This window comes from Hyperoodon ampullatus, assembly GCF_949752795.1.
Source record: "Hyperoodon ampullatus genome assembly, chromosome: 11".
Classification (NCBI taxonomy): domain Eukaryota; kingdom Metazoa; phylum Chordata; class Mammalia; order Artiodactyla; family Ziphiidae; genus Hyperoodon; species Hyperoodon ampullatus.
In genome coordinates, this window is record NC_136924.1 from 52461339 (window position 1) to 52476749 (window position 15411).

Here is a 15411-nt window from a genome sequence, read left to right on the forward strand (position 1 = left end):
ACTCAGTTTTGTTTAAAAAACACATATACACAGAGAAGACTTAAAGCATATATACCAAAATGTTAGCAGTCTGGATAACTGGATCACAGAGAATTTTTATTTTCATTTGGTTGCTCTTTTGAATTTTTCTGATCTCTTTAAATGAACATGTTGTTTGTTTTGGGGGACTTGGGGTAGGTTGTTGATGGAAAGGTAGTAATCAGGATGATTGTTTAGACACACTTGTAAACAGTAGTGACATCCCACTTCAGGTCTTATTCTTCGCCATCTCAGAAAAATCCATAGTGTTCTGAAAACTCACTGTTTTGCATTGAAATTACATTTAAGCATTTTAAATCCAGATATTCCACTTAGGGTATTTGGAATCCCTAACTTCTCTCCACCCTCATATGATCACTGTAGCCAACTTCATCACTATTTTAGAACTTCACCTTGTACCACAGTCAGTCAGAGACTGGTTTGTATGACTCAAACAGTTAGATGAATAAAGAGAAAATAGACTTAGGATGAAGGGAAACATAGTAGGTAAGAGGGAAGTAATAGATTCTGTCTTGGGCAGGTAAAGTGAGCACTTAAAAATTCTTGTCTTAAAACCACACACACACAGAGTTGTGTATATTTAGTAATTTAAATTGATCTAAAGAAGTACTAACTTTGTCCTTTTTTCTTGTGACTGAGAATTCATCAATTTTGTGTATTGTAAATAAACTTGATTCATTTAATCTATTGCAAAATAGTTTAAAAATAGATACCATTTTGACTAGTGACAAGTAGTAGTACGTTTGGATTTTGATTTGTATGTCTGTGTGTGTGTAAACAATTTTACTTTTCAATTAATAAATTAATAGTATTTAGGTAAAATCTTAAAAGTACAATAAGAACTGTTTTCTTGTGACAGTTAGTTGCACTCCAGTCATATATTTCATATTAATGAAATTGCATTATGAGTACTGAAAAGTAAAAGAAATTCCAAAACTAAAAATGTACTTACTGATTTTAGTTACACAGTAAACTTTAAAAAAAATTACATCCCCATGAGTTATTTATTTTATAACTAGGATTTTGTACCTTTTGACTTCCTTCACCTATTTCACATTCCGCCCTCCCATCTCCTGCCTCTGACAACCACCAGTCTCTTCTCTTTACCGATGAGCTTAGTAGGAGGGTTTTTCTTGTTTTGTTTTGTTTTTCTTTTTTTCAGCTTCCACATATTAATTGAGGTCATAGGGTATTTGTCTTTCTCTGTCTGACAAATTTCACTTAGCATGATTCCCTTGAGGTCCATCCAAGTAGTCTCAGATGGCAAGATTTTGTTCTTTTTTTATGGCTAATATTTCTGTGTGTGTGTGTGTGTATACCACATTTTCTTTCCATTCATCTATCGATGGACACTTAGGTTGTTTCTGTATCTTGGCTATTGTGAATAATGCTGCAGTGAACATGGGGATGCACATATCTTTTCAAGTTAGTGTCTTCATTTATTTGGATAAATATCCAGAACAGGAATTGCTGGATCATATGGTAGTTCTATTTTTAATATTTTGAGAAACCTCTATATTGTTTTCCACAGTGGCCACACCAATTTACATTCTCACCAAGAGTGCACAGGGGCAGGGGTTTTGTTTTCTCCATATCCTCACGAACACTTCTTATTTCTTGTGTTTTTGATAGTAGTCATCTTAACAGATGTGAGGTGATATCTCTTTGTGGTTTTGATTAGTGATGTTGAGCATTTTTTCATGTACCTGTATGTCTTCTTTGGAAAAATGTCTATTTAGAACCTCAACCCATTTTTTAGTTTTTGGGTTTTTGCTGCTGTGTTGTATGAGTTCTTTATATATTTTGGATATTAACCCCCTATCAAATATATGATTTGTAAATATTTTCTCCCATTCAATACATTGTCTTTTCATTTTGTGGATTGTTTCCTTTGCTTTGCAGAAGTTTTTTAGTTTGATGTGGTCCCACTTGTTTATTTTTGCTTATTTACTTTTGCTTATCGTTGTCTTTGTTTTTGGTGTCAAATCTACAAAATCATTGCTGAAGCCTATGTCAGGGAGCTTACCACCTATGTTTTCTTCTAGGCGTTCTATGATTTCAGGCCTTACATTCCAGTCTTTAATCCATTCTGAGTGAATTTTTTTGTATGGTATAAGAGAGCAGTCCAGTTTCATTCTTTTGCATGTGGCTATCCAGTGTTACCAACACTGCTTATTGAAGACAATGTCTTTTTTTCTATCGTATATTTATCACAAATTAATTGACTATATATGGGTTTATTTCTGGGCTTTCTGTTCTGTTTCACTGATCTATGTGTCTGTTTTTATGCCAATACCATACTGTTTTGATTACTATAGCTTTGTAATATAGTTTGAGATCACAGCACATGATGCCTCCTGCTTTTCATGTTTCTCAAGGTTGCTTTGGCTTTTTGGGGTCTTTTGTGGTTCCATACAAATTTTAGGCTTGCTTGTTCTATTTCTATGAAAAATGCCATTGGAATTTTGATAGGGATTGCATTGACTCTGTAGATTGCTTTGGGTAGTGTGGACACTTTAACACACTAATATTAATTCTTTGAACCCATGATAGTTTTACAGTAAACTTTTGGTAAGTATTTATATAGATGAATATAAATGGTATGAAATATGTCAGTTACAATGATTTTTGACCTTGTCTTTTATAATTCAGTATTTAATTCTTTTGACTAAAATTTATTTTAAAATGCCTATCATTTCCTGAAGGAATATTAATTTGAAATATTATATATGTGCTCCACATCAAAAATTGGCTCAAATATAGACACGTTTATCTGACATCCATAAAAAATTAGATCCTGAGAGAGCTGCCATAAACTTCCAAGATATTGACTGTATAAATATTTGAGTTACTAATTAGTAATTGAAGTCTTTTAACATATTCTTTGCTGTCTGGATTCCAGTATTCTTTCATTACCATGTATTCTAATTAACAAGGGAGTATAGTAGCTGATTTTCTTCAGGTTTCTGTCCTTGGCCGGATACACTCAGGCATTTGTATTATTAATATTAAGCCTCAGGGTCTGTGAGTGAATAGGGTGTGATGTTGGAGAAATGAGAGACATGACTTCTTAAACATGGATGGACATACAAAATGTGAATTCAACTAAAAAGTCAGAATCACCAAAATGTGTAGCATTTAGATTTTTAGATTGAATATGCTAGTTTATTATATGTAATATGAAATCTGATAAATGCTTGAGCAGCTTCTAAAAGTACAAGAGTATGGTATTTGTTTATAAGATAATGTTCTGTTTGTTTTAAAATGAAATTTTATTTACTTTCAAGAGATTCTTAACTGACTTTCATTGAAGGTAGGGAATTAAGAATGAAACATTAAGCTTAAAACAAATTACCAGAAGTGTTCAGAACAATTGAGTATTTGAATTTAAATATAAGCAGAAATTTAAAAAATATTCTTTGAAATGAAATGAAATTTGCACTGTTTTGCTTAATATTTCTATATATTGATCTGGAGCTTTTGTGTTAGGAGAGCAGGTTTTCTATTTTAAAGAACATATCCAAGTGTTAGAAAACTTCTACTGCTTTTATTTTTTGTAGGTGGTTTCAGACCCCCTCACAGGTTTTCTACCATGCAGCAACTGAACATGGAGGAAAGGACGTATATCCAGGGCAGTGTCTTTGGGAAGGTTGTGAGCCTTTTCAGCGACAGAGGTTTTCTTTCATTACCCACTTACAGGTACACTTTCTTAATACAATTTGGTTTGTAACTCATTTGGTTGTGTTAAAGATCTTGATGCATATGTTTTTTACTTCCTCTTTCTCAAAAAGGACAAACACTGTTCAAAGGATGCCCTGCTTGCAGGATTAAAACAAGACGAACCAGGACAAGCAGGAAGTCAGAAATCTTCTATCAAGTAAGAAATCTGAGTTTAATTCCTGTTGCACATAAAAAAAGACAAATCAGGAAACCAGGCAAAACTTAGTAATAAAAGGCAATTTAGTATATCGGGAGACAGGAAACCTGGGTTGTAGTCCATCTCTACCATTAACCAGCTATGTATGTGACCCTGTTCAAATTGTGTAAATGCCCTAGGAATTACTTCTCATTTTGGCTGGACCACATGGTCTGTAAGTACCTTGTAGCTCTAATATTTTGATTCCACTTTGTAGACAAGTCATTGGAAGTAATGACAGATGATATATGAGAAATGCTTTGTAAACTGGAAATAAATATATGGTTCTTTGTCCTTTGAGAGAGTAGTTGAACATGTACTTGATAATGGCAAAGAGATTTATTCTTACAGCTACTCCTGAGGAGAGGCCAAGGTGGCATGTGAGGGTCCAATATAAAATTGTATATGTCACATTTACTATATGGTTATTCATTTACTATTATTTCATGAACACATACTTGTAGTCAAGTTCTGAGTTAGCTGTAGGTTCCTGTAAGGTCCTTATTAGATTTACATAGTATTTCCTGTTCTGTTTCTGAGGCCTTTAGTTGTAAACTCTGTAACCTAAAAAATACAGTCAGCCCTCCTTATCCTCAGGTTCGGCATCTGAGAATTCAACCAACCAGGGATCAAAAATACTTGGAAAAAAATAATTTCAGGAAGTTCCAAAAAGCAAAATTTGAATTTGCCATGCACTGGCAACTATTTACATAGCATTTACATTGTATTAGATATATAAGTAATCTAGAGATGATTTAAAGCACACAGGAAGATGTGTGTAGGTTATATGCAAATACAGTCATCGCTCAGTATCTGCCTGGGATTGGTTCCAGGATTTTGGTATCCACAGGGGGTCCTGGACCCAATCCCCCGTGGACACCAAGGGACAACTGTATTTTAAATTCTCATAATGTGAAAATAAATTAATTTGTCACCATTTATTGAGATACTGCTGTGTACTGGGCATTATGCCAGACATAGGGAATTCTAAGAACAAGATATAGTGTAACTTCACAGAGTTGAAATTCTAGACAGAGAACTAAAAGTGTAGGAACACAGAAGCTGCTTACATACTTTATTCATTCCATTACTGTTTACTTTATTCTCTCCATTACTATTCCACGTGCTAGGCACTAAGGTATAGCACGAGGTATACGTGACCAAGATGTTTTGCCGTTTTCAAGTCTGGAGATGCAATAAGAGGTATAGGTAATTCTTATTATATGGTGTAATAAGTCCTAAAATGAAGATATGCACAGGACACTGTGAGAGCCCACCTGAACCAATCTAGGAGACCAGGGAAGGCTTTCTGGTAGAAAGCACATCCAAACTGAGACCCAAAGAATGAGTAAATAGCTGAGAGTTTCATAAGCCATAATCATGAGTTTGGATTTTACCCTAAAGGCAGTAGAAAGTCATTTTTCTGCCAGGTATCTTTTTCTGTAATTTTCACTGTACAGCTGACCCTTGAACAACACAGATATGAACTGAGAGGATCTACTAATACTAAATACTACAGTGCTGCACCATCTGTGATTGGTTGAACCCACAAATGTGGAACTGTGGATATAGAGGGCCAACTGTAAAGTTATATGCAGATTTTTCACTGCAGAGAGAGTGGGTACCCCTAACTCCCGTGTTGTTCAAGGATGAACTGTATTTAATTTCTATGTATTATGTAGCCTATAAGAGTATGTTGCAGTATGTTTGATTTTGCTCACATTTGGAGGAACTTATATTTGGTATATCAGTTACAATCAATCAAAAATCTTTGTCACTTATACATAAAATCTAATAATAATTTTTATCTGTGTCCATACATAGATATCCTTACTTGTAGACATCTATAAGTAGATATAGATAAAAAGTGGTTTACAATTTAAAGATTGCTTTTATGTCAACTTACTTAATATTCAGAGTTAGTTTACTTATGTAAAAAGGTGCCAGAAATATCCCCACTTTACAGATGCAAAACCTGAAGCACAAAGGGGCAAACTGAACTTGGAAAGTCATGCAGCTAGTTACGGTGTCAGAAATAGGATTTCCTCACTGTGAGCCAGTGCTCTCGCCACTACTGCCCCACCAGAATACAACAGATACTGATAGAATTTTTCTGCTTGGCGAAGGAAACCTAGAGCAGTTTGAAATCTGATTTTATATAAAATCTATCTCTGCAGTCCCTCCATTCTGTATCTTTCCTAAAGCACAGTAGAGCTATACTGAAAGAATTGATTGAAATTAGTAAATAATGAAGAAAAATTATGTAACATAGTAATAGTTTGAAGTGTAGTAGTTGGCATAATTTTGTATTATTATCATATTAGGTTATCTTTTCTTGGGTGACCTATACATATACCAGTACATTCTCAGGTAATATTATTTTACTCCTAGGTACAGTTTAGCAAAAATAATTTGCAGCTCAAATTGTAGACTAGTCTTTGTTAACATCTTTACATTGCATTCAAAGATGTGAAGTTCACAACTTTGAATACTATGTTGTATTTATATATGGGCTGTACCAGAACATCTGTTGTTTGCTTTAAAGTTGATAGATTGGAAAATAAAAGACTTGAAACTTCTCCTTGATACCAAGAGCCCTTGTGCCTAGGCTGACACAAGAGTAAATATTACTGCTGGGCCACAGGAGCTTTTACTCACCCTGTATCCAGAGTTTCAGAGTAACCACCTTAGGGGTTGGCAGGTTGGTCATTCGTTATCAGTCTGTCTGCAGCATCATGTTAACAATCTCTTTCTCTCTCTGGTCAATTTAGGCAGCCAGCTGTAGGGGGCACAAGCTCAACTCCTAGAGCACAAAAGGCCATTGTGAATCATCCCAGTGCTGCCCTTATGGCTCTTAGGAGAGGATCAAGAAACCTTGTCTTTCGAGATTTTACAGTGAGTAAGCCTCGAAAGCCTTATCTGTAAAGGTGTGCGCACTGTGTGATTTAGATCTTTATTCTTTTTCTTTTCTTTTCCTTTTTAAGGATGAAAAAGAGGGACCAATAACTAAACACATCCGACTAACAGCTGCCTTAATATTAAAAAATATTGGTAAATATTCAGAATGTGGTCGCAGGTGAGTAATCTGTTTTCTGTAGCCAGAGTGAATCTAGATTATTTTACTTTTACCCATAAGTTAATAAGGTTAGATGTCTGCATTTTATTCACTGCTTTTCTCATCAATTTTTGGATATGTCCGAAAGCTTATGTCAAGCTCAGGCCATCATGGATTCTTTTTTTTTTTTTTTTTTTTTTTTGCGGTACGCGGGCCTCTCACTGTTGTGGCCCCTCCCGCTGTGGAGCACAGGCCCCGGACACGCAGGCCCAGCGGCCATGGCTCACGGGCCCAGCCACTCCGCGGCATGTGGGATCTTCCCGGACCGGGGCACGAACCCGTGTCCCCTGCATCGGCTGGCGGACTCTCAACCACTGCGCCACCAGGGAAGCCCCCATCATGGATTCTTAAAAGCCAAAAAAATAGAAGTTGAAACAACCAAAAGGTTCTCTTTTAGCTTGTTTCATTAGGTTAAATTTCTTGCTGGTCATAGAATTTAAGTTTATTTTATTTATTTATATTCATTTATTTTGGCTGCATTGGTTCTTCATTGCTGCGTGTGGGCATTCTCTAGTTGCGGCGAGCAGGGGCTACTCTTTGTTGCGTTGCACAGGCTTTAGGCGCACGGGCTTCAGTAGTTGTGACATGCAGGCTCAGTAGTTGTGGCTCGCTGGCTCTAGAGCGCAGGCTCAGTAGTTGTGGAGCACGGGCTTAGTTGCTCCGTGGCATGTGGGATCTTCCTGGACCAGGACTCGAACCCATGTCCCCTGCATTGGCAGGCGGATTCTTAACCACTGCGCCACCAGGGAAGCCCTGGTCATAGAATTTAGAGCAAAAAGTAGATCTACAAGAGAAAACTTAGGAGTTTACTGGGAGGAAAAATGAATTGCTCACTTGAATCATGTGGAATTAGAATGGAATTCAGTTTGATAATTACCGTTTTAATGAAACCATCAAAGCCATACGTGTGCTAAGATTCACTATAATACTCTGAAGTTTTAAAAGTTACATTTTAGTGGACTTAAGAGAAAACTTAGGATTTTGTAGATCTATAGCAACTGGAAACAATAACTCTAACCCTAGAGAGAGCAAATGTGGATTTGCCTCCCTTGTCTCTCTTGAAGCTTGAAACTAATATTCTAGTATTATTCATCCTCCATCTTCAGCTGACCCAACTCAGGCTCCTTCACTGGGAAGTTGTCCTCTGATGCATCTTGCCTTCCAGATAGTGATTTTCTCTCCTAGTCTCTCTCCTTTCACATACTATTAATCAAATCTACCTTGGTTCTCCTCCCCCCCATTTTACCTTGTGTTAGGTCTTTAATGATATTTCTTGCAGTAACCTTCCAACTGGACTTTCCAAACATAAAAACAGTGCCATCAATTACAAAAAAATACTATTAATTTAACTATATCAAACTTTAAAACTTCTGTAAATTAATGATGAATAAAACTTAAAACTAAAGTTTTTAAAAAGTATTTTTAATGACAAAAGTTACTATATTTAGTGTATCAAGTATTCCCACAGAGGAATAAGAAAAATTCTTAACACTCAAATGAAAAATAAGCATAGTTTTTCAGGAAAAAAAAAAAAAGAAATATGAAAGTTTTGTCACTAGCGTCTCCCAGCTTCATTCATGAGTTCTTCCTTGCTTTCTCACTGTATTTCCCTCCCCACCCCTCCTTTTGCTACATTTCAATTTTAGCCAAACTAAAACCACATGCAGATTCCAACCATGCAAGACGTCTTTCGTGTCACACTTTTGTACATTTGTTCCAGTGCTGTACTGTCCTCCCTGTGTTGTGGCCCATTTAGTATCCGCAAGCCCTCCCTGATTCAGCTCAGACGTTGGCTTCTGTGTGCTGCTTTTCCTATGCTGTGTTCCCCTTCCTCATTGAGTTTGTTCTTCTCTATTTTTATAACATGTCTGTCTTCTAACATTTCATCTTACTGTTTTGTAAGTAGTTTTTTATGTGGGTTTCTTCCACTACTGACCTAACTACAGATTTTCTCTGATTAATCTTTGTAGCCCAATTGCCCAATACATCAGAGATAATCCCTACTTCCTATTCATCCTTCAAAACTCAACCCAGGTCACCTCTTCCTTTCCTGACATCTCCCTCACTACCTACGCTTGACCTAAGGTGCCCCCCACACATTGCTTTGTTACCACCTTACATGATGAGATCTGTGAAAGCAGGGGTTGAATATTTATTTTTGTTTTTGTGTCCTCAGTGCCTAGCATAGTGTTGGGAATATAATAGTGATTCAACAAATATTTGATTGATAGACAGATAGAAGGGAAGAAGGTCTCAAAAATTCATTTTTTCCTAGAGTTCTGATCTGGAATTTGTGTAGACAGTTGGAATTCTAAAAGTAATTTTATAACTTTTCCCTCACATTCAAATTGTACATTCTTAGGCTTACAGCAAAGCCACTTTGCATACATCTAATATAATTATTGAACTAAAGTTTTCATCTTACAGTTTGTGTTTTGTTGTTGATTTTGTTATTTTATTTAACTCTAAACCTTCTAGATGTCTTTTGGCATCTTCAGGTGCTATGATCTTAGAAAAGCAGAAGCGAAAGAATTAAAACAATCCATTAAATTCTTCCCATTCACCCTCCCAGTCTGGGTTGAAATCCCCATGTAGAACCTCTATTGAATATCTCCAGTAATGAGGAGTTTCGCTAGAGCAGGAGTACTGACAGAATCTGGCAAAACATATGTGAAGAAAAAAGTATAGGAAATCAGATACTGCAAAAGATAATTCTTTGTTGATATATTTCCTCATCTCTGGTGGAGTAAGTTAACGGGTGTGATTTTTTTTTTTTTTTAACTAAAGCAAATTGTATTTGCAATAAGAAAATTACAGGTCAACAGGAAGATATATGGAAATTTACTTTCATTCTTACAGTACAGTATACTGAAGAGTATGAAATGTCAGCATTTTTTAAAATTTTAAGTTCAGAGTCTGATTGAATAATGTAAACTTTTAAAATGCAGTTTATCTCCTTTATGATTAAACTTGAGCTTTGGAGAATTGCAATATATTTCTCCTCTTTTTGACGTATAACTTATGTCTGTGTAACACATGGGTCTTATTTAAAAATCAAATGATACTTTCACTAATAATGGACAATCTGAAAAAGAAACGAACAATTCTATTTACAAGAAATCAAAAGAATAAAATACTTAATCGCATTAACCAAGGAGGTGGAAGACTTGTACATTGAGAACTATAAAAACATTGCTGAGGGCTTCCCTGGTGGCGCAGTGGTTGAGAGTCTGCCTGCCGATGAGGGGACATGGGTTCGTGTCCTGGTCTGGGAAGATCCCACATGCCGCAGAGCGGCTGGGCCCCTGAGCCACGGCCGCTGAGCCTGCGCGTCTGGAGCCTGCGCGTCTGGAGCCTGTGCTCCACAACGGGAGGGGCCACAACAGTGAGAGGCCCGCGTACCACAAAAAAAAAAAAAAATTGCTGAAAGGAATGAAAGAAGATGTAAATAAATGGAAAGACATCCTTTGTTCATGGATTGGAAGACTTAATATAGTTTAGATGTCAATACTACCCAAAGCAATCTACAGATTCAATGCAACCCCTATCAAAATTTCAGTGACATTTTTGCAGAAATAGAAACATTTGTTCTAAAATTCATATGGAATCTCAAGGAGCCTTGAATAGCAAAGCTATCTGGAAAAGGGGGAACAAAGTTAGAGGACTCACACTTTCTGATTTCAAATTTCACTGCAAAGCTATAGTAATCAAAACAGTGTACTGTCTTTAGTGACATAAAGACAGACATATTAACCAAGGAAACAGAATAGAGAGCCCAGACATATGTGGTCCTTGCATATGTGGTCAAATGATTTTCAATAAGGATGCCAATTCTCTATTCAATGAGGAAAAGATAGACTTTTCAACAAATGGAGTTGGGAAAACTGGAAATTCACATGCAAAAGAATGAAGTTGAACCCTTACCTAACACCATATGCAAAAATTAACCCAAAATGCATCAAAGACCTAAAAGTAAGAGCTAAAACTATAAAACTCTTAGAAAAAGCTTCATGACATTGGATTTGACAGTGATTTCTTGGATATGACACCAATGGCACAGGCAACAAAAGAAAACATAAACAAATTGAATTTCATCAAAATTAGAAACTTGTGCATCAGAGGACTCTATCAACAGAATAAAAAGACAATCAACAGAATGGGAGAAAAGAATTATAAATCAAATATCTGATAAAAGGGTTAATATTCAGACTATATAAAGAACTCCTAAAACTCAACAACAAAAAGCAAACAAACCAAATCAAAAATGGGCAGAGGACTTGAATAGAAATATCTCCAAAGAAGATAAATAAATGGCCAATAAGCATATGAAAAGATGTTCAACATTACTAATCATTAGGAAAATGCAAATCAAAACCACAATGAGGTACTACTTCATACCCATTAGAATGGCTATTATTAAAAACAAACAAAAAATCGAAAACAAGTGTTGGCAAGGATATGGAAAAATTGGAACCCTTGTGTGTTGCTGATGGAAATATAAAATGGCACGGCCACTGTGGAAAAGAGTGTGGCCATTCCTCAAAAAATTAAACATTTCATTCAGCAGTTCCACTTTTGGGTATATTCACAAAGGAATTTAAAGCAGGGAGTTGAACAGATATTTATGCACCATTTTCATGGCAGCATTATTCACAGTAGCCAAAAGGTAGAAGCATCCCACAGGTCCATCAACAGAGGAATGGATAACTAAAATGTGTGTGTATATGCAATGGAATATTACTCAGCCTTAAAAAAGAATGAAATTCTGATACATTCTACAACATGGATAAACCTTGAAGACATTGTGTTAAGTGAAATAAGCCAGCACAAAATGACAAATATTGTATGATTCCACTTAAATGAGGTATCTAGAAAGTAGAACAGTGGAACAGCCCCCAGCAGGGGTTTGGGGGAGTGAGGCAGTGGGGGGGTTCTTGTTGATTGTGGGAAGATGAAAAAGTGCTGGCGATGGATGGTGGTGATGGTTGCACAACAGTGTCAATGTACTTAATGCCCCTGAACTGCACACTTAAAGATGGTTAAAGTAGTAAATTTTGTATTATGTATATTTTACCACAATTTAAAACTAAAAACAAGAACAAAGGAGGGATTTGGGGAAAATGCAGAGTGGCTACTAATGAGTATTTGGTTTCTTTTGGGGATGATGAAAATATTCTAAAATTGATTGTGGTGATGGTTGCACAATTCTGTTAATATACTAAATACCACTGAATTATACACTTTAAATGGGTGAATTGTGTGGTATATGAATTATATCTCAATAAAGCTATTATAAATATTTTTTAATTAAATGGTAAAGCTTGTAACAAACTGTATAGTCCCCTACTTCACCCTTCCTACCCACATCCAAGGGAGAGCTTTCAACAAGTTGAGCTAATTTTTCTGGTATTTGCCTCCATGTTTCTAAATAACATGTTTATGTTACTATTTCATAATTTACCTATTTTACACTTTACCTGTTGACTCTCTTTCTATTGAACACTGTTGAAACCTCTCTTCCTTACGCTTTTCATTTCCTCATAATATTGTCACATCTTAAATCAGATATATTGTTCGATGCTGAGCCACGTGCTACTGTTTTACATTTCTTTTTTTCTCTTTGTTTTTGCAGGGTTAATGATTGTCTTGCTTCTTCATTAGCTTTTAATGGGCCTAATGCTGATTTTCCCATATATTTCAATCAGTATCTTTCAACCCTATGTATAAGCTATCTAAAAAACACAGTTGTTAAACCTCTATCAGTTCTACATTTTTTCCCCTTGGAAACTGGCCTTGGTAGTCTAGACAGCTTGCTTTGTAGGCCTGGTACACAGCTGTCCTTGGGAATTCCTTCTGTGTTGAAACCTTTTTCTTGAATCCTACTTACTTCTTTTACTTGAGTTCCTCCCTCATTGTAGTAAGGTATGTCCTCCAATAATTTCAAGACCCTACCTGTCTGAAATGTTTTTAGTCTACCCTTAGTCTTGATAGTTTGGTTAGATATAGAATTCTAGATTGAAAAATCACTTTCCTTTAAAAATCTGAGGACATTGCTCTAATGTCTTCTAGCATGCAGCTTTGCTGTTGAGAAGTCCAGTGACTTTCTGATTCCCATTCCTTTGTATGAGATCTGTTCCCCCCCACCACCCTCCAGAAGTTCTTAAGGTCTTTTTTTTTTTTTCCAATTTCTGTTCTGAAATTTCATGAATGCTGTGTCTTGGTGTGGGTGTTTTTTGTTGTTGCTGTCATTGAAGTGGGCATTTCATTTCAGTGGATCCTTTCAGTCAAGAGATTCATGTCCTTAAGTAATGGGAAACTTTCTCAAATCTTTCTTTTTATAATTCCCTGCTATCCATTGTCTGTTCCCATTTCTAGAACTTCCATTTTTTTTGGATGCTAGACCCTTGTAGAGTGATCCTCTAACTTTCTTTTCTTTCTTAGCTTTCAGTTTTGTCTGTTTAATCTGTTTTCTAGAAATTTCCTTGACTTTATCATCAAATCTACTGCATTTTTACTTCATCTGCCATGCTTTAAATTCTAAGAGCTCTTTTTAAGTTGTCAGTTGTTGCTATTTTTATAACATCCTATTCATAGGTTGAATACAGTGCTTGCTAATCTCTCTCAGGATATTAATGCCAGTATTTTTGAAGTTTCTTCTGCTCCCAGTATGGTTGCTGTGTACTCGAAATTCCTTGAAATGTCTGAGGATTTGGTGCTTCATGTTATATTTTAAGAATGAAATACCTGCTAGCTAGTTGGAAATTCTGGATACATGACCCCCATGTGTCACTAGTGATTGCCATTTTAGGGTGACCCCTGATGAACCAGTTTGTTTCCTAGAAGCCCCTCAATCGTCAGTCTTCATAGAGATTGTTTCTCCAGGGAAGAATCTTTGATTTCCTTGCCTTTAGAAGTGGGCAACTTGAAGGAGAGTCCGTGAGGGCCTGCATTGTGGAAACAGAATTGGGGTGGGGTGGGCAGGAGGATCTCACTGTGGTCAAGTATGTTCACTTTCCTTCACACTGTCTATGTCGCTGTAAGTCCTAACCCTTTCTGGTTTAGTTTCTCCAGAAAATACATTTCTTTTATTCATTTTGAGAGGGAAAGGAGATAAACTTGCATCAAGCTGTGCTATTTTCCTAAAAGCTGATTTGTGTCTTAAATTGTTTTCACTAATGCTACTTACAAATTATTTCTTATCTATTAAGTGCATTAAAGTGACACAATGTTTATCCTTTGTTAAACATATCAAAAAGATAAAGGAACTTTTGAAATTTGAAATTGAAAGAATATCATTTTATACAACAAGAAAGGCATATTTCATTTTTTATCTAGTGAGTGCTTATTTAATTCTTTAAAACCTCCCAAAATAAAAGATATTAACATATCAAAAATGAAATTGTTACTTTAAAATCATCCTAGTGATTTAAATGTAGTCTTTCTAGTTTTATCCATGTGACATAAAAATAAAAGAAAGAATACTTTTTAACATGTGACTGTTCATCAGTTTGGAAAATATGATTTTATTTGTTAAGCTTTTGAAAGTAAAGGCTTTTTGCTTTGTCAAAATGTTCATTGATTATATAGAGGGGAAATAATTTGATTCCACTTAGTAGGTTATTTTTAAATCGAGTTTTTTTGTGGCTATTTTTTCTTTTCCAGAAAAACAATTGTAGACATTTTATAGTTCACTTAAAAATTTGTTAAATAAACTTTTGAAGTAAATCATGCCTAAAGAAAAGTAAAAAACAACAGAAGTGTGAAGCTCAATGAACTGTCACAAAGTGAACCACCACATAACCAACCATCCAAGTTACAAAATTGATCAACACCAGTTCCACGGAGTCCCTCCGAGTGACCCTGGTCTTTACCCCGTCCTTGTCTGTGGGACTGCTGTCCTGATCTGTAACACCATAGATTAACTTCACTTGATTTTGAACTTTATATAAGTAAAATCATATAGTATATTTTTTTCTTGTGCTAGCTTTTTTTTTCTCAGCATTGTTTGTGAAATTCATTCACGTTGCATGCAGTAGTACTGTGTATATATAGCAGTATAGAATTCTGTTGTATGAATATACTCAAATTTATTTTTTCCATTCTATTTTTGATGGACATATGGGTTGTTTCCAGTTTGGGACTATTAAAGATAATGCTGCTATGAACATTCTATGAACATTTTTTGGCCATATATGTACATATTTCTGTTGAGCTTTTATGAAGGATTGGTGATTCATTGGTGCTTTATTTTAGTACATAACGCCAAACAATTCCAAAGTGCTTTTATCAATTTACACTCCCTCCAACAGTGTTATGAGAGAGTCTCAGTTGCTCCACATAC

General features: G+C 35.6%; 1 protein-coding gene across 1 annotated transcript in view; it reads left to right on the forward strand.

Annotated features, from left to right (window-relative positions):
- The window catches only part of ARID2 (AT-rich interaction domain 2), a gene marked incomplete at its 5' end in the record, with an annotated part of 162312 nt that overhangs the window by 144548 nt on the left and 2353 nt on the right, over positions 1-15411 (forward strand). Inside the window, 4 exons of the mRNA XM_079715821.1 lie at positions 3600-3738; positions 3831-3916; positions 6727-6850; positions 6940-7031. Of these exons, the coding sequence (XP_079571947.1) occupies positions 3600-3738; positions 3831-3916; positions 6727-6850; positions 6940-7031 (441 nt within the window). The remainder of the gene's footprint in view (positions 1-3599; positions 3739-3830; positions 3917-6726; positions 6851-6939; positions 7032-15411) is intronic.